The sequence below is a fragment of the Pelodiscus sinensis genome, chromosome 1 (genome assembly GCF_052426305.1).
Source record: "Pelodiscus sinensis isolate ZL-2025 chromosome 1, ASM5242630v1, whole genome shotgun sequence".
Lineage (NCBI taxonomy): Eukaryota > Metazoa > Chordata > Testudines > Trionychidae > Pelodiscus > Pelodiscus sinensis.
Genome location: NC_143052.1, coordinates 135,182,603 through 135,207,678, shown reverse-complemented (window position 1 = coordinate 135,207,678; position 25,076 = coordinate 135,182,603). Strand labels below are relative to the sequence as shown.

The 25,076-nt window shown below is 47.9% G+C and overlaps 1 protein-coding gene across 1 annotated transcript in view; it reads right to left on the bottom strand.

The window, feature by feature from the left end:
* A2ML1 (alpha-2-macroglobulin like 1) overlaps positions 1 to 25,076 on the bottom strand; it is a 50,760-nt gene that overhangs the window by 19,255 nt on the left and 6,429 nt on the right. Inside the window, exons 3-21 of the mRNA XM_006119937.4 lie at positions 24,703 to 24,865; positions 23,255 to 23,307; positions 21,025 to 21,045; positions 18,607 to 18,766; positions 18,004 to 18,088; positions 17,399 to 17,516; positions 16,934 to 17,048; positions 16,294 to 16,403; positions 15,844 to 16,011; positions 12,964 to 13,194; positions 11,748 to 11,811; positions 11,391 to 11,536; positions 10,977 to 11,126; positions 10,609 to 10,794; positions 2,885 to 2,966; positions 2,565 to 2,685; positions 1,930 to 2,158; positions 1,468 to 1,594; positions 939 to 1,060 (exon numbers count right to left, since the gene is read on the bottom strand). Of these exons, the coding sequence (XP_006119999.3) occupies positions 939 to 1,060; positions 1,468 to 1,594; positions 1,930 to 2,158; positions 2,565 to 2,685; positions 2,885 to 2,966; positions 10,609 to 10,794; positions 10,977 to 11,126; positions 11,391 to 11,536; positions 11,748 to 11,811; positions 12,964 to 13,194; positions 15,844 to 16,011; positions 16,294 to 16,403; positions 16,934 to 17,048; positions 17,399 to 17,516; positions 18,004 to 18,088; positions 18,607 to 18,766; positions 21,025 to 21,045; positions 23,255 to 23,307; positions 24,703 to 24,865 (2,451 nt within the window). The remainder of the gene's footprint in view (positions 1 to 938; positions 1,061 to 1,467; positions 1,595 to 1,929; positions 2,159 to 2,564; positions 2,686 to 2,884; positions 2,967 to 10,608; positions 10,795 to 10,976; positions 11,127 to 11,390; positions 11,537 to 11,747; positions 11,812 to 12,963; positions 13,195 to 15,843; positions 16,012 to 16,293; positions 16,404 to 16,933; positions 17,049 to 17,398; positions 17,517 to 18,003; positions 18,089 to 18,606; positions 18,767 to 21,024; positions 21,046 to 23,254; positions 23,308 to 24,702; positions 24,866 to 25,076) is intronic.

Sequence of the window (25,076 nt, the reverse complement as noted above, 5' to 3'; positions counted from 1 at the left end):
TCTGGGACACCTTAAGTCAGCTCTGGGCACTCTGGGTTCACAGTGGTCACATTATGGAGCAAGGAAGGTCTGCCCCTTGATATATGGCTCTGACCTAGAATAGTGGGTTCAGTCTTAGTCCTACTTACTTCAGGACCAGAGAGATGCCATTCAACTGGAGGGAACTCAGAAAAGGGCTACAAGCAATGGAGGGACTCTAGACCAATTTGTTTAAAAGGGGCAATGCATTGAACTGGATCTATACAACTCCGGCAAATGACAACTGAGGATGGATACGACCTTAGAGGTATAAACTCCACCACAGAAGAGGAGCTGAGGCTGGGGAGATGAGAGGATAGCTGAGAGTAGAGAATAACAGTGAGCACAAGGTGCCTCTTTCCAGCTGGCTACTGAGGAAACATTTCCTAGCAGGTAGATCTAGTGAGATGTGGAAAGATCTCCGCAAGGGATGGGGTGGAACATGCATTGTTCAGGACATTTAAAATTACTCTTACAGACCATCCTGCACCATGCCTGGAGGGGAGGGGAAGAGTGAAAGATGTGGCCATATAGAGCCTTCTCCACTTCTGAAGCTACAGCTGCACTAGAGGTGCAATAGCAGTGTTTGTTTAGCTGCACCACCAGAGTGCTTCTGGGGAAAACATGCTAAACCAATGGGAAAGCTCTCCCTTCAGCTTAGCTCAATGGGGAGGGGGGGGGGGGGCAGCTATGTCCATGGCAGAAGCTCTTCTGCCGACATAGTGCTGTCTATGCCAGCATGCAGGTTGGTATAATTTATGTCACCCGGGGATGTGGGTTACTCACAGCCTCGAGCACTGTAAGTTACACCAAACTCAGTTCTAGTGTAGACGAAGTCTGAGTTCCAGGAATCTATGAAATTTATGACAGAAGTTGGATGGAAGTGCGGTTCCCCCCGTTCTCCGGATCAGCGGGCTTACCTGGACGAGGAGAGGCTTGATTAAGGTGTCGCTATGGCCCTTACTTGGCACCATCACTTTCTTACCACCACAGAGCTCTTTGCTGTGCAGTGCCACTGTAGTAACAGTGATGTTTACTTTACCTGCCAATGAAAGAAAAAAAAAACGAACAAGCTCTTCAGAGTTTCCATTCCAAATCTGTGCCACCAGGCAAAATGGGCCAATGCAAAGAAAACAGGACAGCTGCAGTTCTGTACAAGCCCACAGAAGGGAAATGTACTCTCCACCTAAGGCTCAAAGTGAAATGAATCTCCCCACTCTATGCACAGTTTGGCACAAACAGAGTTTGGAACTACTGTATTCTGAAATGAGGCATGGCAACAGAGCTCTAGAGGTGGAGCAATGGCCTCATCCAAGATGGCAGAAGGATATTGGACTTGTTAGATGCCTGGTCAAGGTACTACAAGGTGGGATCTGATTACTTGATCAATGGCATGAACTGGTAGAGCAACTGCTATGTTCTTTCCCCCATCTTCTCTGTTCTCCTTACCCAGTCTGGAAGTGGTCACGTTCCAGTAATAGGTCTTAGCTTCATCACCACACAGACAGCTGGTGTATTCACAGCCCTTACATGGCTTCACCTGGTACTCCTCTGACTTGGCCAGTGTAATCTGGATCTGTACAAGAGACCAGGAGTGGGGGGAGAGAAAGAGTGACACACTTGAGCTGACTCAGTTTCTTTTATAGGGAATTTACTGGATCGCCAGAGCTCACACTCTCACACTCACACTTCCATTGATGGCTTCTCATCCTGGCTTCCTAGTAATGGAGGTAAAACTTACTCTGGATCTCATGGGATTACCTCCTGTTCCCTGGAAAATAAGTTAGGGTAAAATCCATGCGGCTCCCTAGATACTGACTCCTGATCCATTGGGGGCAGGGGAAGAATTTACAGGCACGCAGATAAAGCCTGATCTGGAGGAGGCTAACCAGAGCAGGAGTGTTTACTCACCTTTATGCACTGTTTCAGGTAGTTGAAGACAGTGGCAGTCAATGTAAATGTTTCCCCGCGGATCACCGAGTAGGGTAAGGTCAGATCCACGAAGAAAGGTTTGAAGGCCACCAGCCCCACCGTAGGTGAGATCCCAAAGCCACTGCTCTCCGAGGTACAGAACATGCTGGCTTTCCATTCTGTAATGGTGTCAGGAAGGGTGACGGGGACCTGCTTGTTACCAGAAGAGCTGCAGAGAAATCAGACCGCGATACGGGGGAAGAGTGATGCTCAGTTTCTCTGACAATAATTAATGCTCCTATGATTAGCTTCAGTATAATCTCAAAGAGCTTTCTATGCATGAAACCTCCCAATGGCCCCCGAGAGGCAGGGCACCTTACAAATGGAGACACTGATACATGGGGAGGGGAAGTGACTCACCCATGCTCACCCAATTACTCTGTACTGGGACCAGGAAGGGAACCCACAGAGTCCATTTTCTAACCCAGCAGATTTTCTCTCTAGACTATTAACCAGCCAGGTCTCAAGGCCTGGGAAGCTTGGTTCAGAGAAGCACCTCCAAACACTGCCTGCACAAAGCCTTTCAGTAACTTGCATTTCTCCCCAGCCTCCCTGGAATTAAATACAAAACTTACTTCATGGGATACAGCTCCCAGATCCAAGTCTCAGGGAAAAAGTCACGGACTTGGGACTCACTCGATTTCCCTACTGACAGAGTCTGAGAATCCACTGCAGGGACAGGTAGCATGTGTGGCCCTGGAAAGTCAGATAATACTTGATATTTGGCTGCTTACTCACAGAAAAGGATGGTACTGGGACAATAGAGTCAAAAAGAGGAAAGGGGACATTCAAAGGCAAATTAACCCTTCATTCCCAGACAATTACGTGGCTTAAGAGAGCAAAAATGGAATTTAATAGACCTGGACAATTAAATAAAAACGAAGGCATTCCTTACTCATATTTTCCCAGCTGGGATAGGAACGACAATCCAGGGGTCTCTTTATTTTGCTATTTGATAGAATTTTCAGGCCCATTTCCTGTGTTAAATCAGAGACGAGAGAAACAAAATGTGAAAAAAGGAAGGGTTAAAGAATGTTTAGTGCTTCTCTACCTAGTGTGTCAGTATAAAAATTCACATAGGGTGCCCAAAGACAAGCAATCTTCTCCCCCTTCCCTGGTCTCTCTCTCACACTCTCGGTCTCTCTGCACCTGTCTATAATAAGCTAGGACACTGTGGTTGGCACTGATTTATGAGCTCTTTAATCATCTCATTTGTTCTTGCCTGGGTTGTCAGCAGCATTTCTACTAATCAGCTTGGCTGATCAAGACACAGGAGTGCCTTCTATCACAGCCATGGTTGAATTGTGGAACTCTTGTTCCACCCAGCTATAAATCTGGTACTTAAACAAGCACCGTTGAAGCTGAAACTATTGAGAAATCTAGCTCTGAGTTCAGGGAGCGAATTCTGACATCCCGGGCAAGGAGCCTGTGCCCCTCCTCCAACTTAGGTGACTTCAGGAAGAAGACCAGTGAGTGAGTGTTTTGGCTCAAACGAAACTGAGAGGCTACCTTGGGAAGAAAAGCCAGGTGTGGCCTTAGCTGGATCTTGCTCCAAGATGAGCATCCCAATCTCAAACACCACCATGACCAGGAACACACCCTCCAGGAAAGGAGGAGAAAGCCGGAGGACAGAGGCTTGAAGGGAGGGCTCATGAGCTGTGACAGCATCAGATTCAGGTCCCATGGAGGAATGCAGTCCTTGGTGTGCAATAGAGTTACTCTAGGCCCCTTAGGAATCTGGCCATGTTATCCTGAGTCAAATCCAAACTGACTGATAAGAGGGACAAGCCCTCGAGCCTATGATGTTGGCGGTAGTCCAGAATAAACTGCAGCACAGCACACTCATGATGCACACTGTTGTCTGCAATCTTGCAGGTGAATTGTTTCCACTTGGCCAGGTAGGTCGCTCTGGCTTTCTGCTTCCCAGCAGGACACACTGAACCTCAGCCACTCCTACATGTTCAGCCACACAGCAGCCAAGCCACCAGATGTTACACCACCAGCTTGGGGTGAAGGAATCTGGTGTAGTACTGGGACAAGTCGGACCGGAGCATCAGGGTCAGCTGGGACAGGGTTACCACCACATGGTCCAGTGTTGGTGCAGCCACACTGGCACTATGAGGATAATGCTCACCATGTCCTATTTGATCTTTGTAAGGACCCTGGGTAGCAATAGTACTGGAGTGAAGGCATGCATCATCGCCCCCGAGCATGGGATCAAAATGGCATCTTACAAGGATTCTCTGTCCACATCTCAAATTGAACAGAAGATGTGTCATTTCCTATTCTGCCTGGAGGCAAACACATCCACCCAGGGAGTTTCCCCACTTGCGTAAGAGGGAACTGGCTACCTCCAAATGAAGGAACCACTAGTTGTGAGACAAGAGCATCTGGCTGTGGTGATCAGCCAAAGTATTCTTGGTCCACAGAAAATGAGTGGCTGCAAGATGGATGCTGTGCAGCAGAGAGAAGTTTCAGAGCCAGGGGGCTTCCTGGCAGACCAATGACCTGGCTCTGCCCTGTCTCCTGGTGTAGAAGACTAGCTGTGCCATCTGTCAGGATATGAACAACCCTATGGAGGTAAACAGGCTTGGCAGGCTAGTCAGACTGCCCTGAGTTCCTTGATATGGATGTGCAGGGAACATTGCAACTAGACCAACAATCCTGAGTGCTGAAAGTACCCAGGTGGACTTCCCATTCCAAGTCTGAAGTGTTGCAGATGGGTCACCAACAAGAACTGGGCCATGAAGGGAGCTCCCTCCCACACCGACATGGGGTCCTGCCGCCAGATGAGGGATGAAAGTATGCTGTCTGGAATGCTGACCACTCTGCCCAGGCACATACACCAGCCATACGTGAAGGGGTCTGAGGCGGAGACGCACATGCTGGGCCATGTAAGTACAAGCTGCCATGTGGCCCAACAATTCCAGACCCTTATGGGCACTGGGAGTGGTGAGCCTGCAGGCCTCTGCAATAAGGCCCATCTTGGCCTGGAACAATATCTCAGGGAAGGAAAACCCTGGCCAGAGTGGAATCAAGGTTTACTGCTATGAATTCTCTGTGTGGCACAGGATTAAGGTTGACTTTCTCTCATATATTATCAATTCCAGGTCACCACAGGTGGAACATACCAGGGCAAGATGCCTCCATATCTGATCTGGAGACTGGCCCCTTATCAACCAACAAGTCATTGAGGTATGGGTACATTTGAACTCCGTGACATCAGGTAAGTGGCCTTTGGTGCTATATACTTTGAACACACTCAGGACGAATGAGAGATCCCAGGGCACTGCTATGAACTGGAAATGGCACTGGAAGCAACGGAAGCATGAAGCAGAATGAGCACTGGTGCCCTGGGAAGATGAAAATATGCAAGCGTTCATTTTGTAAATTGAAGGCCGCTTAAAAGTCTCCCAGATGCAGGGTGGGGCTGATTGAGGCCAGGAAGACCACACAAAACTTCAAACTTCTTGAGAGACTTATTGAGGACCTGCATGTTTACAGGGCTCTGAGGCCCCTTTTTCCTTTGCAATTAGGAAGTAGCAGGAATAAAATCCTCATCTTTCTAAGTTCCAAGGAATCTTTTCCACTACCCCTAGTTACAGGACACTTCTGACCTCCTGAAACAGTGGTTGCTCATGAGAAGGGTCCCTGAGGAATGATGTGGAAGTGGGGTGGGAGGTTTAAGTTGCAGGGTGTAAGCCAAAGAAGCTGTATCGAGCACCCAATGGTCTGAAGTGACACAGGACCAGACTGACCAGAAAGATGGAGGTGACTAAAGACAGGAAGGGTTCAATCCATTCTTTTGGCTGGGGCACCGTCTTCAAGCGCACCCTCAAAGTGACTGCTTCTGGCTTCCCTGACTTCTGGCAACTGAGTCACCTCTAACCGATACTATTAACTATTTCAGAAACTACATACAGCAATAACTAAACCAAGTCAATGAATAAGTAACTGCTGTGGCTTTTAGGAAGCAAGACAAGGAGCTTCAAATATCTGTCATGGCTAGTAAGAAGAACCAGACAGGGCATGGAGTCGGCAGTGCCTGATATACTGCCATATGGGAGCAGCACTCCAGGGGGTGCCACAACAGCCCTATGGATACCAGTAGGGCAGAAATTTCTGACAACTGTGCATGTGGGTACAGACACACACCTAAAAATGGAATTGATGTGAGCAAGCTCTCAAAGAACAGCATTTTTTCTGCTAAAAACAAAAAACCTCACACCTTTTTGCAATTGGACAACTCAAAACTCCCCCCTATCAATCCCTCCTGCTTTTAGAGACTTTTATATTAAAACACAGCCCTACGTGCCACTCCTCTAGCTTCAATGGCATGTACTCAATATGCAGCAGCAGTCAAAAAAGCAAATAGAATGCTAGGAATCATTAAAAAGGGAATAGAGTAAAAGAGAATATCTTATTGCCTCTTTGTAAATCCATGCTATGCCCACATCTTGAATACTGCATGTAGATGTGGTTGCCTCATTTGAAAAGAGATACCCTGGCACTGGAAAAAGTTCAGAAAAGGGCAACAAAAATTATTAGGGGTTTGGAATGGCTACTATGTCAGAAGAGAGTAATAAAACTGGGACTTTTCATCTTAAAGAAGAGGAGATTGGGGGGCTATAGGAGAGGTCTATAAAGTCATGATGAGTATTGAGAAAGTAAATAAGGAAAATTATATTATATTTGGTTCCATAACACAAGAACTAAGGATCACCCAAATGAAATTAATAGGACTAGGATTAAAACAGACAAAAAGGAAGGGTTTTTTTCTCCACACAATACACAGACAATCTGTGGAACTCCTAGCCAGAGGATGTTATGAAGACTGGATTCAAAAAAGAATAGATAAATTCTTGAAGACTAAGTCCATCTATAGTTATTAGCCAGGATGGGTAGGAATGATGTCCCTAGCTTCTGTTTGACAGAAGCTGGGAATGCATGATGAGATGAATCGCTTGATATTCCCTGTTCTGTTTATTCCTCTAGGGAATCTGACATTGGCCATTACTGGTAAACAGGATACTGAGCTAGATGGACCTTTGGTCTGACTCAGTATGGTTGTTCTTATGTAATATGTCAGGGATTAATTTGACTCGTATATCCAGGACAAGGTGGGGCTGGGAACGCAGATCTTTATGATTAATGATGATGATGCATGAGAAGGAAAAAACCAACCCAACTCCACTCTTAAATCTTCACAGAGTAAAACCGCTCTGGAGTCAGAGATGGAAGGACAGGGTGCAGTTTTAATAGAGACAACATTTAGAGCAGATCTGCAGTTCCAGGCACATTTTGTGAGGAAGTTAAGAGGGGCTAGATACACTCAGCATTCTTTAAAACTTTTAAACTAAACTAAAACCAAACTACCTGATTGAAATAAAACATCTCTCAAGAATCTAATTCTCTGTGGGAAAGAATGCAGGCAGAAGCCCAGCATCAGACTGGGGGCTGTCCTGTTTACTGCACCAATGTAGCATGTCTGACTACCTGCCCTTTGGATAGGTGGTGTATGTGTGCATTTGCCCTCAGAGACTGCGTACGGGCTTTGCATGCCAAGGTGGCTGAATTGAAGGAGCTAAGGGAGGCAGAGAGGTGTGTAGATGAGGCTTTCCTGGACACCGCAGAACAGTCCCACCTCTGGCGAGACAGCCACTGTGCTGTTGAGGAAGATGAAAGGCTCAGAGAAGGAGAACAGTCAATTGGAGTAGAAGGAAATGATCCCATAGTTGGGACCCTCCTTCCAGAGGATGTTGTGATATTCTCTTACACTGAGGATACCTCTCTGGGGGAGGGAACTCCAGGCATTAGAAAAAGGCAGGTGTTAGTAATGGGGGATTCAATCATTAGATACATAGACAGCTGGGTTTGCAACAACTGCAAGAACCATATGATGACTTGCCTCGGTGCAAAGGTTGTGGATCTCTCGAAACATCTAGATCAGTGTTTCTCAACCAGTGGTACGAGTACCCTTGGGGTACTCAAGAGAAGTCTGGGGGGTATGTCAACACAACTGAAATTTGGAGAAAACTGAATTTTTGTTTTAAGTTTTACAACGTTTTATTATTTTTGTACTTTTTATACCCAAAAATTCATCGCCCGCCTGGCGGAGATTAAGTTGTTAAAACAAATGTGTTGCAATGGTAGAAAACAATCTTGTGTCTGAAAATTGTAGGTACTGGGGGTACTTATAATTTTTGTAAAGGGGTACTTTATTAAAAAAAGGTTGAGAAACACTGATCTAGATAGATTTATGTGTAGTGATGGGGAGGAGCAGGTGATTGTGGTACATATAGGTACCAATGACGTAGGGAAGGGTAGGAGAAGAGGTTTTGGAGGCCAAATTTAAGATGCTTGGGAAGAGATTGAAAACCAGGACCTCTATGGTAACACTCTCTGGTTCCACGTACAGGACCAGGTAGGAAGGCAGAGCTTCAGAGTCTCAATGTGTGGATGACATGATAGTGTAGAGAGTGGGGGTTTAGATTTATTAGGAACTGGGGAAACTTTGGGGATAGGGGGAGCCTATACAGGAAGGATGGGCTTCACCTAAACCAAAATGGAAGCACACTGCTGGCACTTAACATTAAAAAGGTTCAGGGGATAGCTGAGTTAGTCGGTTACAGAAACCATTTGTTGTGTGTTGTTGGTTTTTTTTAATTATTTAAAAACTGCTCTACAATCTTTTTAACTAAGGGCTGGGGGAAAGCCGACGGGTATGGGGGAGAACATGGATCGGACAGAGACATCTCTCAGGGGAGAATCTATTAATAGATTCTATGTTCTAGTCAGGAGGAGAGGATGGAAGATGATAAAATATGGGTCAGATCAGATGAGGAACAGCCAAATGAAAAAGAGTCTAACACATCAGGAAATAAGCTTCAGAGGGGTAGCCAAGTTAGTCTGTAACTGGAAAAACTTTAAAAACAACAAATAGTCTAGCAGCACCTTAAAGACTAACAAAACATGTAGATGGCATCATGAGCTTTCATGGGCAGAGACCACTTCTTCAGACATCAGGAAATGGAAGTCAAATAAATAGTGACAGATTTTTAAAGTGCTTATACACAAACGCTAGAAGTCTAAATAATAAGATGGGTGAACTAGAGTGCCTCGTATTAAAGGAAGGTATTGATATAATAGGCATCATGGAAACTTGGTGCAATGAGGACAATCAATGGGACACAGTCATACCAGGGCAAAATATATCGGAAGGACAGAACAGGTCATGCTGCTGGGGCAGTGGCCACTATACATGAAAGAAAATGCAGAATCAAATGAAGTAAAAATCTTAAATGAGCCAAAATGTTCCATATTATCTCTATGGATAGTAATTCTATGCTCCAATAATAAGAATATAGCAGTAGGGCTAGATTATCAACCACCTGACCTGATCAGACAGGAAACAAAGGATAGGAATAAACGGTAAGTTTTCAGAATGGAGAGAGAAAACTAGTGGTGTCCCTCAAGGGTCCCTCCTGGGACCAATCCTTTCCAACCTATTTATAAATGATCTGGAGAAAGGGGGTAAACAGTGAGATGGCAAAATTTGCTAATGATACCAAACTGCTCAAGATAGGTAAGACCAAAACAGATTGTGAAGAGCTTCAAAAAGATCTCAAACTAAATGACTGAGCAACAAAATGGAAAATGAAATTTAATGTCGATAAATGTAAAGTAATGTACACTGGAAAAAAATAATCCCAACTATACATACAATATGATGGAGACTAATTTAGCTACAACTACTCAAGAGAGAGATCTTGGAGTCATTGTGGATAGTTCTCTGAAAACATCCACTCACTGTGCAGAGGCAGTCAAAAAAGCAAACAGAATGTTATGAATCATTAAAAAAGGGAGAGGATAAGACAGAGAATATCTTATTGCCTCTGTATAAAGTCACGGTACACCTACATCTTGACTACTGTGTATAGACGTGGTTGCCTCATCTCAAAAAAGATATATTAGAATTGGAACTGGTTCAGAACAAGGCAACAAAAATGATTAAGGGTTTGGAACGGGTTCCATATGAAGAGAGATTAAAAAGACTTGGACTTTTCAGCTTAGAAAAGAGGACACTAAGGGGGGATATGATAGCAGTCTATAAAATCATGACTTGTGTGGAAAAAGTGAATAAGGAAAAGTAATTTACTTGTTCCCATAACATAAGAACTAGGGGCCACCAAATGAAATGAATAGGTAGCAGGTTTAGAACAAACAGTGCATAGTCAAACTGTGGAACTCCTTGCCAGAGGATGTGATGAAAGCTAGGAATTTAACAGGGTTAAAAAAAGAGCTAAATTCATGGAGGTTAGATCCATCAATGGCTATTAGCTAGGATGGGTAGGAATGTTGTCCCTAGCCTCTGTTTGTCACAGGCTGGAAATGGATGACTGGAGAGGGATCACGTGAGGATTTCCTGTTGTGTTCCCTCCCTCTGGGGCACCTGGCATTGGCCACTGTCGGCAGACAGGATATACTGGGCTAGATGGACCTTTGGTCTGACTCAGGCTGTGTCTAATATAGTTGTATTGAGCCCTGTCTCTCAGAATGTAGGCTTCTCCTTTTCTCTCGTGCTAAGGAGAGGCTGGTGAAGAGTGTGACGGCACCCACCTTTAGGAAGCTAAAGAAGTCAACTCCTTGGCTAAACCAAGGATATGGCATGAAGGAACGTCCTCTGTTGTCCATTGGCACAGGGTTGACGTCAGGCATTGGAAATGGTCTTGGTAAATAGCAGCTATCGTACTCATCAACTTGATAGGGGTAACCTCCATTTGAGAAATCGAACATCCCATACACCTGCAGAACCACACGTGGCCCGAGAAAACAAAGGGCTGACAACAAGGGCAGAGACAGACACTCCCATTTACCCCTTCCTGCAGCACCCATCTCCAACCCCTTCCCCCCATAAAGGCATCCGCATTCCCTCCAGCTTCCCCCTCCACCACCCCTCAGCCCCTTGCAGTGAGTCAGTCACTCACACTGCCATTGGAGAGCTCCCTCTCTGGCCTCAGAAGCAGGATGCTCTGGTCCACAGCTCGGATGGCACACAGCGAGTTGGGAGCTGCGCTCAGCTGAAGATTCACACTTGCCCCCGGTAGGTCCTGCTGCTGCGAGAACTCTAGGTTGACCTGGACAGATGGATTCCAAAGGGGGAAAGCCCATTAGAGAGGAGTGAATGGGGCAAGGGACGCGGGGAGAAGAGGGATGAATTAGAGAAAAATGATCCCTGTGTTCAAGGGAAATGTTAAGGGTTTAGTTGTGGTTCTGCTGGCATCTAAGTTCCATTTTCTGTTTGTGTATGTGTCATGCACTGAAATGACTTAACCTCTATGCTCCCCACCTCCCCTCTGCCTGCATCGATGCCAAGCCTCCCTGCAATGCTGGAGTCTCACCTGGTTCTTGAAGCACATGGACACCGTGAACTGGACTTTGTCGGCAACAACTCCCCCATCAGGGAACATGGCATACACCACCAAGGAGGGGTGGGGAGCAAAGCTGGAGGTAAAGGTGACAGGAATGGAGAAAGCGCCCCTCTGCCCTAGAAGGAGAGAGGAAGAGGTGAGGGTATCAGTAGATCTAACAGTCTCCTTCTGCCCATCTCAACTCCTCCCTGAGCCTTCCTTCTCCCTTTCAACCCATTCCACACTGCCTCCCTCAGTGCCACCCTCATGACTCAGAATTGTCACTAGGGCCCAGGGGTTTTGCAGGGGTTTTGCTCTCCCATTTGGGAGAGGCGGCTGTTGACTTACCACCATTCTTCTTGATGGCAACACGTTTCTGACCATTCAGAAGGAGCCGCTGCTTCCCCATCACCTAGAGGAGGAGGAGGGGAGACACAAAGAGAGACCTTAGGAGGCATTCAAGTCTGGCATCCTCTCCCACATCTTCCCAAATCCCAAACACCACAGACCAAAGGTTACCAGCCACAGGCTGGGTGAAGGAACATGAGGCATACTAGCTCAGGGAGAGGAGAGGATTTCAGGCAGGAAGGAAAGCAGGTTATGGTAAGGTTTTGGCAGCCAGGAAGGGGCTTGTATATCCCAGAGAGAAGAGGCCTCCTATGGGGGAACTGCACATTTTGTAGGGAGAGGGAGACTGGGTATGGTTCTAGCATTGGGCATATTGGTTCAAGAACTGACAGCAGGAAGAGGCAGATCACTTGGAAGAAAATGTCCCCAGAGGACTGGGAAAGAGGGTTCATAGAGAGATTGAATCCAGCATGCAAGGGGCATATCAGGTAGCAACTAGGTATCTGAGGTGATTGGGAGGTCTTCCAGCAGTGAGAAAGGTGGGTCCATCAGGAGCAGATATTTGTGAGAACCAGAGCCAGATTTGGTGGGGAGCAGGCAGAGGGGACTGAACCAGCAGGAAAGAATTAGGCTGGGGCCCTTGCTGGGGAACTGCAAAAATGACAGGCATGGGATTTGCTTTCCAATCACAGGCTACGTCTAGACTGCACTGTAAAATTAGGAAAAGATACGCTATTTGTGTTATGCAAATTTGTATCTTTTTCTGATTTACTTTCAAAAGAGGCTCTTTCAAAATTTGGTGCATCTACATGGCACCAAATTGCAAAAGAAAGTACTCTTTCAAGCCATCCCTTATGCCCCGTACAATGAGGTTTACAGGGATGGCGAAAGAGCACAGCCGTTCTTTGGAAAAAACATTGAAAAAGCGGATGCATTCCTTGGACGCAACATTGCTTTTGCAGTCTAGAGGTAGCCACAGGGGAGGAGGAGGAATTGCCAGGTAGCAGAGGCGGGGCTGGGCTGGGCTGGGCTGTCTGGAGGAGCTATGCAAGGGCAGAACTGAGGAAAGAATGCTGTGCTTCAGTGCTTCCGGGGGTACATCACACTGGATGAGAGCTATACCTAGCACCATGGTACAGCTTACTCCTGCTCTGAGACCCACACTGAGCACTTCCCACAATCTCTGTCCCAATCCCCGGCCTGCCTAGACACTCACATAGTAGGAGAAGAGGATTTCACTGGATTGGCCTCTCAGATCCATTTGGTTAATTTGGTAATCCACCTGAACCATCTGCTCCTGGCCACAGGGCAGCACGCCCCGCAGCTGCTGAATTTTGAGGTAGCTCTTGGTGGTGGTGTAATATGGCTTCAGGTAGAGATAAGCATTCAGATAGTACAGATTGGTCCTTGTATGCTCATACTCTGGATTGAGAAGCTTGAACCTTCCCTGGAAGAGAAATAAAGGTAATCATGACAACATCACTCCAGAGTGCTGATAATGTTCTGTCCAGTGTATGTCTATATACACTGCCCTTTTCTAGGTGCAGTCAATATTGTGTTGAATCTCTCTAGTCCAGCACTCTGGTCCGGCAACATCCACAGCCTGGCATGATTTTAGTTAGCCAGATGTCCATTTATCATGGATGTGGCCAAGTTTCCCGCAGTCCCATAAAGTTTGTTTAAAGCCACCAGTCATAGCGCTCAGTGTTCTGTGCTGTTATTTAGCTCTAATTTACCCCTAAATATCTTCTAAGAGCCCAGCAAGCAGTGGAAGTGTGGGCAATGTTGCTAGACTATACTGACCTCCCCTGGTTCAGCAAGTTCTCTAGTTCACCGTCAGGTCCTGAGGGTGCCAGACTAGACAGTTCAACCTGTATTTTACACCTAACTGATTTTACTCCAGTCTAAAAACTAGAGGCCAGAGCTTTAAAGCAGAGGGCCTGTTTTCTGGGGCATTCATACATCAGTCCCAGAGTGCTTTAAAGCAAGTGGGTTGGATTCCAGAAGATTTATGATGAAACATGAAAATGAACCATAAGCCTCTGAAATGGCATGTATATGTAACAAATGTACATTTTTATAGACAGCAACCAGCTTCAGGCTATAAGCCATTTTGTAACTGCCTGAAATTAGGAAAAGCAGCGAGGAGTCCTGTGGCACCTTATAGACTAATTGAAGTGTTGGAGCATAAGCTTTCATGGGCAAAGACCCACTTCTGATACTTGAAATTAGAAGAAATCTTATCTATGGATAGTAAGTGCATAGGTAATACTAACAGACTCTGGTCATCTGTGAGCAGATGTGATGGGGCTGGCAATCCCTGCACTTTCAGGAGTGCCATCCCAGCACTGTGGGGAAAGCAGGCGGAGAGGCGGTGGTGTGCCGCTTGCGTCTGTCCAGCGCAGGCTGGTGACGTCACCCGCCATTGCAGCAAGAGGGGGGAGAGGACGTCATCGCTTGCCCAGCACAGGAGAGTGACGTCACCCGCTGAAGTGGCGGTGGGTGGCTTAAAAGGGTCCAGGAAGACCCAAGATGGGGAGAGCAAGGAGCTCGGCCCAGGAAGAGGAGGAGGAGGAGGAGGAGGAGGAGAATCAGTAAAGCAACCTGGGGGTCCGGGAGCAGAGGTGCTGAAGGCATGGTCAGACGGGGTGCAGCATCCAATGGAGATACGTTGACACCCATAGGTGGATAGGAAGTGGCCCAGGGCGGGGTCGTGAAGCCCGTGGGCTGGCAAGTTTAGGGGAACTCCCCTATCAGCCAGGCAAGGGAAGTCAGAATCCCTGCCTTAGGGCCCTGGGCCGGGACCCAAGATTGAGGGTGGGTCCGGGCCACCTACCCCACCACCCACAATTGTCTTGCGGTACTATGAAGGCGGCGTGCCTCAAGAAGGGTGCCAGAGGTGTAATAATTGAAAGACAGTGGGACAACTAGGGGAAGGCTTTGGACGCAACCCGTTTGGACTGGGGCGGGCGGCCACCTGCGGTCAAGAAAACTGGTGGAGGGTTTGGGACTGGGACTGGGCCTGTGCAGACTGGGGCGGGCAACGACTCACGGGGGGGGGAGTAGAGGGGGTGAAGAGTTGTTAAAGAGACGGCTGTGAAGCACCCTGAGAGTTAAATAAAAGGGAACACACACACCTCTGGAATCCATTGGTTTACAGCAGAATCAACCTGCAGATCTCTGGAGCTTAGTGTATGAGCATCTACTGCACAATCAGTGACTTGGCTGGTAACTAAGGCTATAGAGCAGATTCATTATTCTCCCTGTATGTGGTGTTGGTGCCACTAGATGGGACAGCAAACCACACTCAGGAGATGTGTGGGTTATACATAGTTGTCCATTATGGGATTTCTTGCTTCCACTAAAGCATCTGGTATTAACCACTGTCACGGACAGAGTAGTGGAGTAGCTGGATCACAGAACTGATCCGGTTTGGAAAGTCCCTGTCCTACATTATCCACCCTTAACACACGAGAGCTATGCCAATAAGAACAGGAAGCCAGCAGGCTTCTTGGAGGTCTAAAAACATGGATTTCTATCAACAGATAATTGGCTTCCGCAGGAGCCACTTATCTGCATGGCTGGCATTTGTTTTTCTGTATGTCTAACCAATCAGTTTTCAAGGATGATGAAAATTCATCCATATCTTTGGATTTGGTTGTCCTTGGGCTACACATGAGACGTCCGCTTGGGAATCTTTGAAAACTGGGCTTTGTGTACCCTGGAGTCACTCACCCACTAATGAAATGTAGCTGGCTCTCAGGAGCCATTCGGCACCAGCAGCATAACACAACACGGCCCCAGGAGGGGAAAGGAATCACATCCCCTCCACTTGAAATAGCAAGAGATTTTAGGATGGCAGAATGTACAGAGTTAAGGGAATCACCCTACCTCAGAGGAGCTCTGCATTATAAGGCAACAGCCCATCTGAGAGTGAATTGCCCTCAGATCAAGGGCCTGAGAGACTTGGAGAAGGGAACAGCTAGGGCATCCACAAAGGAAACTGTGGGAAGCCCTGCCAGTACCCGACATCTCTGTCACCTCCTGGATGCATCCCTGGAACGCACCACACATAAGACGTCCACTGATAGCTCACCTGCAGAGACACCTCACTTGTATTCCAGGTAGCGGTGTTCAGAGTGAAAGCAGCCATTCCAGTGCTATCAGTGGTGAGTTTTCGGTGGGACTGGGTGTTCCCAACATTAATAACCAAGAAAACAGTCTGCTTCTTGAATATGGAGCCATCTCGGTCCAGAGCTTTGATCTGCAGAGAGAGAAGGGAGACTCGTGCACACATTCAACCAGCAAAACCTACTCTTGAGGAGAGAATGACAGCAATGGGGAATCTCTGTGAGACACTCTTAGTGGAGCTGAGAAAGCTCAGAGCAGGTTGACCCCTCCCAAGGAGAGGGGCAGGGTTGCAGAATAGACAGAGGTAAACTTTAGGGGAAATTTCTATGAGGTAACACCTCAGGCTCCTCTGTGTGTGTCACCCCCAGAGGCACTATGTAAAGGCCCATACTTTGGCTGCCCATGTGGAGTTTACCTTCCCGCTGTAGGGGTACCCAGGGTGGTAGTAATTGTCTGAATCCTCAAAGCTCATTGACCCAGCTTGCTGTGATATAAATACAACATGAGTAGCGTTTGCCTTCACACCTATGGGAGAAAAGACAAGATGCACAAGGAGCCAGTGAATTAACCCAGTTGTCTGACTCATGCTGCTACACCAGGTTATAATAGAAATGTTCTGGGACAACCCCTTCCATCTAGCCATAAAGCAAGAGAGGGAGGCAAGCCAGGACCCTCCTACCCTCAACCCATATGAGATCCCCATGTTGACAATCTGTGAATGAGCGCATGGCTAAAGACTGCACTCTGATTGGTAGAACAGTCTCCTGACTATATTTCCCCCCCTCAAAGACATGGTCCATCAGTGGCCAATGAAACAATCCACACTCCCAATAATATTTATAGAGCAGGACTAATTGTGGGAAATGGCTCAAGCCATAGTGGCCAGTGAGGCAGGCAAAAAACATGCCTGCACACACCTCAAGAACACTACGTGTTAAAGGTCATTCAGTCCCTTCAAGAGACCACTCTACTTCCAGCACCCTTTGTTATAGGAAGAGACACAAAGCAAACACCCATGCTCCCTCACACCAGGCTCTGCAAATCCTAGGATTTACCTGTTCCAGCTTCCACCAAAGTGGCTACCACATTTATATTCTGGCTGTATGCAGGACTCTCAAGCCTGAAGAATGCCAAGTCCACAGAGGCTGAGAAACAACCAGTCTTATCAGTCTGGAAAAGAGACAATGAGCAGTGAGGAAACTTGCTGACTACTGAAAGAACAAGGAACAGCCACCCTGTGATCTGGTCAAAGCTCAGAAGCTAAGCAAAGGCAGGCTCTCTCAGAGTGTGGATGGGAAACATGCAACGTGCTACCAAGTGTGGAGAAGTCAGCAGGAGGCACTTCAGTCCTTAAGACAGCAGTAGTAAGGGAAATGCTCCAGTGTGGCTTGAGGGGAACTGTGCAGTTGGGTCCTTCCCAAAGCATCCACTGCTCCTGGTCAGAATCTCTCCCTGTGCTGTTCTTCTTGCCCTAGATTCTCCTACATCTCCATTAGAGCAAGTCCCAGTTCCCTCCTCACCTTGCCTGTGATGTTCCGGCAGATGTCTGTGGACTCTGACTCTCTCCTGTACCAAGTATACACTGTCTGACACAAAGAGACTTGCACTGTACCCTGGACAGGCTTTCCATAGGTGTACCTGGCAGAGAAGGGAAATGGGAAATAATGTTCTTAGTCGACTTCCACTGTCTTCCTTTGCGCCATGGTGTATGTGCCTGCTATTCCAGCCTCAGGCTCCTCTCACAGCCCTGCCAGTGCCCCTGCAGCCCCCTGCTATTCCAGTCCTGGGCTCCCCAACAGTCCCTTAGTCCTCTCTTGCAGTCCCTGTGCTAATTGTAGTCCTTGCTTTCCCAAACAGCTCTGCAGAGGTGTCCCCAAATAAACTCCCAGCTCTTTTCTACTCCATCCATGCACTGGAGAGGACACCATGACAGAAAGGTGTTTTAGTGGAGCTACAGAATGGACAGACTTCCTCTTGGAAGAGGAGTCGGAAGGCACTGTAAGTGCTTTCACATTTTCCCTGAAAGCCCTTACCACAACTCAGACCCTCTCAGAAACACAACGCTAACCCCTTACATGTACAGGTTAACTGTGCCCTCCCATTGCAAGAGCCCTCTGAAACATACTTGCCACAAACTTTCAATGGAAACAATGCATCTGATGTGAAGATCTGAGTGGGCTCAATCACAGTCACTTTGAATTTGGGCAGCACTGAAGGAGGAGATGCAAGACGTTAAGAAAGGAAGGCGGTTGAGTTACTGTCACCTGGCTCAGGGAGCAGCGTGTGTACGTGTGGGTGTTGTGGGGATGAACCGTACCCAGAGAGCCAGCATTCTCCTGAAGAGAAGGGGGATACTCTTTAGAGCCATTGGTGTCCAACACTCTAGCCACCAGCTTCATGTGGCCATTTGGCCAGTTGAGTGTGGCTAGTTTGTTCTAATAGTAGCCACTATAGAACTGGTTGGACACACCGGCTTTAGTGGAAGTGTTCTCTTGTACAGTCTGTCTCAGGGTCAGATAAGTAGAGTCCTGCAAACCCACGGCTATCTGCATCCGCAGATGTCAATGTGGATATTAGAGGCTCAGTTTTGCAGACAGAGATGCAGATGAAGACACAAATTTTGCATCCACGTAGGGCCCTTCAGACAAGGAGAGAGCTCTCCTGAGACGGTCAAAAAGTCAAGGGCTCCTGGTGCACCCTGGATTGCATGCCAATCGCCCCTCCATACCGTATTCCTGCACGCTGAAGGTACTGGCACTCTTTCTGCTGTCCACATTAATGGTGTATGTTCCAAGGGATGGCTCGGCTGCCAGCTGGAAGGACAACTGCACAATGCCTTGCTTTGGTTTCACGTTAAGCCATTGGCCAATCCGGTTACTTTCAGGATCCTGACTCCAAGGATTGAAACAAGAATCAAATTAGGGTTGGCAGCCCTTCCGCTTTTGCCAGGCATCTCCCAGAAGCTACCCCAGCCAAACTGGGAGGTTTTGGGCCCTGACAGTCCATAGCAGGAGTGGAGTGAAAGCAGACTCCCTTCCCCCCAGAAGTGGCCAGCACTCTCCCCATGGCCCCTGGGGGATGGCAGGTGGTCTTTTTGTGCTACCTCCATCCTGATCACAGACTCCACAGCTCCCATTAGCTGGGAATTGCGGTCAGTGGTGGCTGTTGGGGTGGTACTTGCAGACAACAGCACCCTGAGACCCCCGGTCCCTCCCACCTAGGGGAAACAAAGTGTCCTGTGGGAGGGGATGTACCTCCGGGAGATGCATCGCTTGGGGTAAGTGCTCACCTTGTCTCCCTCCTTCCCAATCCCCTGTCCCAGCCTAAATCACGTAACCAACTCCCAAACGCCCTCCCAGAGCCTGTAGCACACGCCCGTTCTTGTTCACCAACCGCCTGCCCTAGCCTGGTGAAAGTGAGTGGGGGTGGGGAGTGAGACACAAAGGGGGGGGGAGGATGAAGTGAGCAGGGGCAGGGCCTCAGAGGGGATGGAGCAAGGGAATGTGTAACCCACACACCTAGTGTGGTTCACTGCCCCATGCAGTGGCACCTAGACCACAGCAACAGATAAGATCAAGAGACCTCTACAGCATGGGCTGGGAGCCGGCTGGCTTTTAGCTCAGAGGGTAGAGGTTCCTATACTAAGCTCCAAAGGTCCCAGGTTCAAATTCACTTGGTGGCGGTTGCACATGGACAGCTCTGGCCCCATCCAGGGTGCGGTAGCTAGGGGGAGCTGCAAGGATGTTGAACCCCTCCTCACTAGCCCAGTCCTGATGCAACACAGCAAGAATTGCCCTCATCCCTGGTCTTGAGTGAGACAGGAGACCCCAACACTGCCCCATGTAATGGTCGAGACTCCTCCCAACCTCTCCTCTGCACTCTGGAAACCAGCTCTTCCCTGCCACAGCTCCTCTTTCCTTGGGCAGCTTGAATGAAAGCCAGGCCATCCAACGGAAGGGGAATGCAATGTCTCAGCCAGCCGCTGGGAGTTACCAGCCTCTTCCAGGTTGGAAAGGAAATAGAAGATACTGGGAACTCAGTGCAGGGGAAATAAGATATCAGTGAGTCTGTCTTAGGGGGCCTGATCTCATGCCCTTGGCTCCCAGGGGACCCCTCCTTGTACACTCCCAGCTCCACCAACTTCCAGGGGTTCCCTCCACATCTCCCTGTAGGTGGCCCTGAGCAGCAGCAGTGCCAGACACTCCATGCATCCATCCATCAGTTTCCCATCCTCTGCTGCAGGTTGACGGTGCCCTGCACAATCATAGGAGAGCAGGGTTCCAGACCTGGCTCTGGCTCTTCTTGGGCCAGTACAGGCTGAGAGTACTGCATAGGCTGAACCCTCTACCCTCTGGGGTCATGCCCTGCACTGGTGGGTGGGAGATCTGGCTCCCATTCCCCAACATGCTCTCTTGCTCCTGTAGGTGATAGGGGCTAGAATTGCTGCTGACACTGGGCTCGGGGAGCCCTAGGAGTTAACACTGTTCTTTAACATGGGTGACTTGAATTTGATTCCCCAGCCTGGTCCCTTGCTCTCCCTGGACTGGTTGGAAGGAGAAAGCTGTGGAAGCTGGACTTGGCCACTCCAAGCAAAGTCTCCTCTAATTTTTTTCCATCCCTGTGCAGAATAAATGTTGTTCTGTGCACTGAGGCATGTCTGGATGTGCACCATCAATAGAAACACATACTGCTGACAGTGGGTGCTCTGGTAATCGGCTGGGCAGCTGCCCAAGTGTTCAGCTTACAGGGAACACTCACCCCATCCAACTAGTGCTCTGCACTGTGGTGTGGGAAACTGAGGCTGGCTTGGCAGGAGCTGCTGAAGGAGGCAGGTTGAGTCTCTCTAGGGAGTAGCAATCTCTGCTGCTGTGTGAGAGACCCTGTTTCTAGTCTCTGGCCCTGCTCTTGCTTGACCACTGGTGGGAAGATGGCAATAGTGACAGGGCCCAGCCTGGCACCTCTTGGGGTTATTGTGTGTTGCTGTGCAGGACACCCGAGTTCCACTCCATGGCTCTCACAGCTGAGAGCTGCAGGAACAAGGCTCAGCAGTGACATACAGAAGACCTGAGTGAGTCTCAGTCTTGCTCCCTTGTTTTTCTGAGAAGGGGAGGGAATGGAGAACAGAGGCATCTGAGTATGCACTGACCTTCAGCTCCACCAGCGGGTACTGAAAGAGAAAAGCAGACAGAACTCTCATTAGTGAACTCTGCGTGATTGCGGGGGAACAAACTGCTGCATGGGCGCGGGGACCTCCTCCACCCTGAGAGCTGAGGTCAAATCCATCCCTACTCTAAACTCTACTGGCTGTGCTCAGGGCCTGGACATTCACAGCAGGAGCATGCAAGTTCTGTCCCTCCATTGCCAGAGTGCGGTGTGACTACAACAGGCCTGGCACAGGTTTTGTTACCATAATGATCTGACCAGCCCAGCAACAGGAACTCAGATCAGCCCTGATGTTCTCACAAGGCTTGTACGAATCCAGTTAACAAATCCACATCCCCTGTTCAGAGCTTCCAAATGTTACCTCAACATCGCGCACAGTCCCTGGGTGTGTCTAGACTACACCTCTCTGTAGACAGAGAGATGTAGATTAGGCACATTGAAATTGCTAATGAAGTAGGGATTTAAATATCCCATGCCTCATTGGCATAAACATGGCCACCGCTTTTTTTTGAAACAGAGTTTTTTTTAAAAAAAATGGCAGTCTAGGCATGGATCTGTCGAAAATAAAGCCTTTTTCGACAGATCCTGTAAACCTCATTTTTTGAGGAATACAGGATCTGTTGAAAAAGACTTTATTTTCGACAGATCCGCATCTAGACTGCTGCTTTTTTAAAAAAAAAAAAAAGTCAACAGAACTCAGCAGTTTTGTTGGCAGCTGTAAACCTTATTCTACGAGAACAACATCTGTTGTCGACAGAGTTCTGTCAACAGAAGGCGTTATTGCATCTACACTGTCATGTTGACAAAGCAGCTTGCTTTGTCAACAGAACTGGCTGTAGTCTAGACATTCTTTGTGGACAGAAGCTTTGTCAACAGAATCTGCCGACAAAACTTCTGTCAACAAAACTTGTAGTCTAGACGTACCCCTACTGTTTAGTAGCCTTATGTGCTTTCCTCAGCTTGACTGGCTGTTCTTCCCTGTTTTAGTTTTATGCTAATAGTGCTTTAAACCATTTCCTAGGTAGCTTCAGGGACCGTGTTTCTGTCATAGCTCTAAGAAACTTCCCTGTGTTCCCTGCCCTTGTCCAGCAAAGACAAGTTTGCTAGGCTCCCGGCTCCCCAGCAGCCACCTCTCTTGGTTGGAGACACCTGTCTCTCTTGCTCCTAACCAGGTTATTTCCAGGCTGAACAGTTCCCTGCCTATATTGTGATACCTCCAGCAAAGTCGGGCTGTCTGAAAAGTCCTGTTGTGCCTTCTCTGTAGTGTAATTATCACAGTGAGTCTACATAGTTTTTTCAAAGCAAGTGCATATGATACTGAAAACATTACAAAGAAAACACATTGACCACAGAAGAACCCACATGCTAATAAGCTAACCAGAGGTTACCCCCAACTCCGGCAAAGGTTCTGGCAGGAGACCAGTCCTTCAAACATCACGCAGGGGTTTTCCAATAGCTGGGAGCTCCTAACACCCTTTGTTCAGCACAAGGGCCAAGGCTTATGGTGGCTTAGGTAGGCCCTAGTCCAATCAAGTCATCCCTAAGAATTGGGGCCTCCCTTTGGACAGGAAGTTCTGTCCATGTGCTGGAGCAGAAAGGCAGTCCCAAGTCACAAAACTGGAGTTTAAACTGTCTGCAAGTCTTTGCAGAACCCAGTGTGAACTACTATACGTGAGCCTCTATAGATGGTGGTGCTTCTCTGGAGGGGTTGCAGCCTGAGTGAATGTGCCGAAGCACCCCACTGTTCCCAGCTCCTGGAGGAGCTGTATTTATCCTTCCTGTGGAAATGCGTACAATGTCTGGCCCACAAGATTACATAAACTATTCATTTAGTAGATCCTTGAGATACTAAACTTTATACACAAAGGTTTAATTTAATTCCATGCAGTTTCTCCAGAATTCTACAGGACACTGCCCTTATGTCCATTTGGCTTCCTGGAGCAGCTCCCTATGCCTCAGGGAAATGAGGTAGCTGGGGTGGAGTAAGCAGCTCTGTGCTGGCAGCTCTCTCAAGTTAGATTCTGGTTTGGGTCTGGGCCAAGGGCTGGGTTACAGCATGAAGGGAGTTGGCAGGAGGGAGCTGGGATTTCTTCTTTGGTTACATGCAAAGTCCTGCAGCTGCTGAGAGATACTAGACTGGCAGCTCCTTAGGTACAAACCCTCTGCCCCAGGGCAGGAGCAGAGAAAGAAGGCAATAAGGGGGAGAAGCCTACCTCCTCATTCAGTGGAATGAAATTGCTGTCCAGAGTAACAATTCGAAAATTCACTGCAATAGAAATGAGAACACAATTAAAATGCCTTTAGACTAATCTTCACACGAAGGTTCAAGCTTGTCTTTCCAATCCAGATTGCACAACAGACTTGAAGCAGCATTTCAGCATGTTCTCTGGCACTTCAGTTTGAGGCATTAAGTATCTGAGGGCACTGCAGGCTCTGAAGACAGAAATGGGAGGAGGGGGGAATATGTAGACAGGAGAAAGAACTTGGGGGATATTTTTGGGAAGTGTGGTGTAGGGTTGGGGCTAGTGCACTGTTCTCAGTTAGGATCTACAAACAGGTTTCAAGGGGTTCATCAAGTACCAAGCTTCAGCCTTGGGTAGCGGGCCTCAGGGCCAAACTTAAAACTCAGATGACAGCACTTGAGGAAGGAGTGCCACCTCCACCCCAGCAGAGTGCAACTCAAAAACGCAGCATCACTGCACAAGAGAAATCTTCCCTGACATCAGAAGGAGTTGCCTCAGAGCCACTGACTCCATGAACAGGCAGCAGCTGGCCAAGGAGACACACCTCTACATCAGCACTTCAGCAAGTATGGCCAATGCAAGGCAGAAATCTTGAGGGAAGCTATGACCCTCTGTGTGCCTCCCCCTTGCATCACCTCTGGTTGGTGGTCTACAGGTTTGTGTTTTTGAATGTAGGGGGGTCCCTGGGTAAAAAGAAAGGGGGTTGAGAATCACCGATCTAGTGGTTCTGAAGAGATAAGGCTGAAAGGCAAAAAGAGTTTTCTGCATGAATGATTATGGCTGAGTATGTAGAGCCTATAAGATCACTTACAAAATAATCTGCCAGGGGTTGTGAAAGGGGAAGGGAGGAAAAGGCCTCTCCCTAGGCAAGCCATCCCTAGGCTGGTATCTGAGCAGGTTCTCAGACAGCTAACTAGAAAGGGAGAATTCTACCCTAGTTGCACGCACCAGCAGATACATACATTGACATTTGCTTTCTCACTTGAACATCTGTGCACAAACTTGTCTCCAGACGTTTGTATACTTGCAAAACGGACTACTCACATATGCACACCAGTACAGAACCCCACATCTACACACACATCCCTTCAGCCCCCATGGCCACACCTGCAGCCCTGTCCACTCACCAACCTCTAGACATGGATCAATCTGCAGACATGCACTCAATTGAGGGTCAGCACTGCTTATGTTCCAATCTAAAGACAAGTACCTCACCACAGGCATCTGAAATGTACACGAATACATCGGCAAGCACAAGTGCATACAAATACAACTGCCCTCCACAAATTATGCTCATTTTCAAAGAAAAACCACCACACAATTGCACCTCTCTAGAAATATATATACATATACACCCAATGACACATCTGCATGCACAAATGCAGAGAAAGCAATTCCCGGGGCAGAGCCCTTCTTACCCAACTGCCTGGACATATAGACAGGCTTGTCAGTCTGCACAAAAGTGCTGTTGCTAGCCCTCTGGATCAGGACTTGTTTTTTCTCAGATATCTTACTCCCACCTCCACGTCCAGACAGCTGAATGGTGGCAACTTCCTCAGTGCCTCCTGATGGAGGTGGGACCTGGGGAACACAGGAAAAATTAGGAGAATTAGGCACACTCCTTTGAGGAGGAAATTAATGTACCAGCTGTGCATGTGAGATCACATCGCACACTAGTGAGTCGTCTACAGAGGAGATAAGGAACCTACTTTTGCAGCCAGCTGAGGGACTTCTCCTTTAGTAGAAGGATCTTCAAGAACACATGAGTGTGACTAATACAGCATCTAGATTA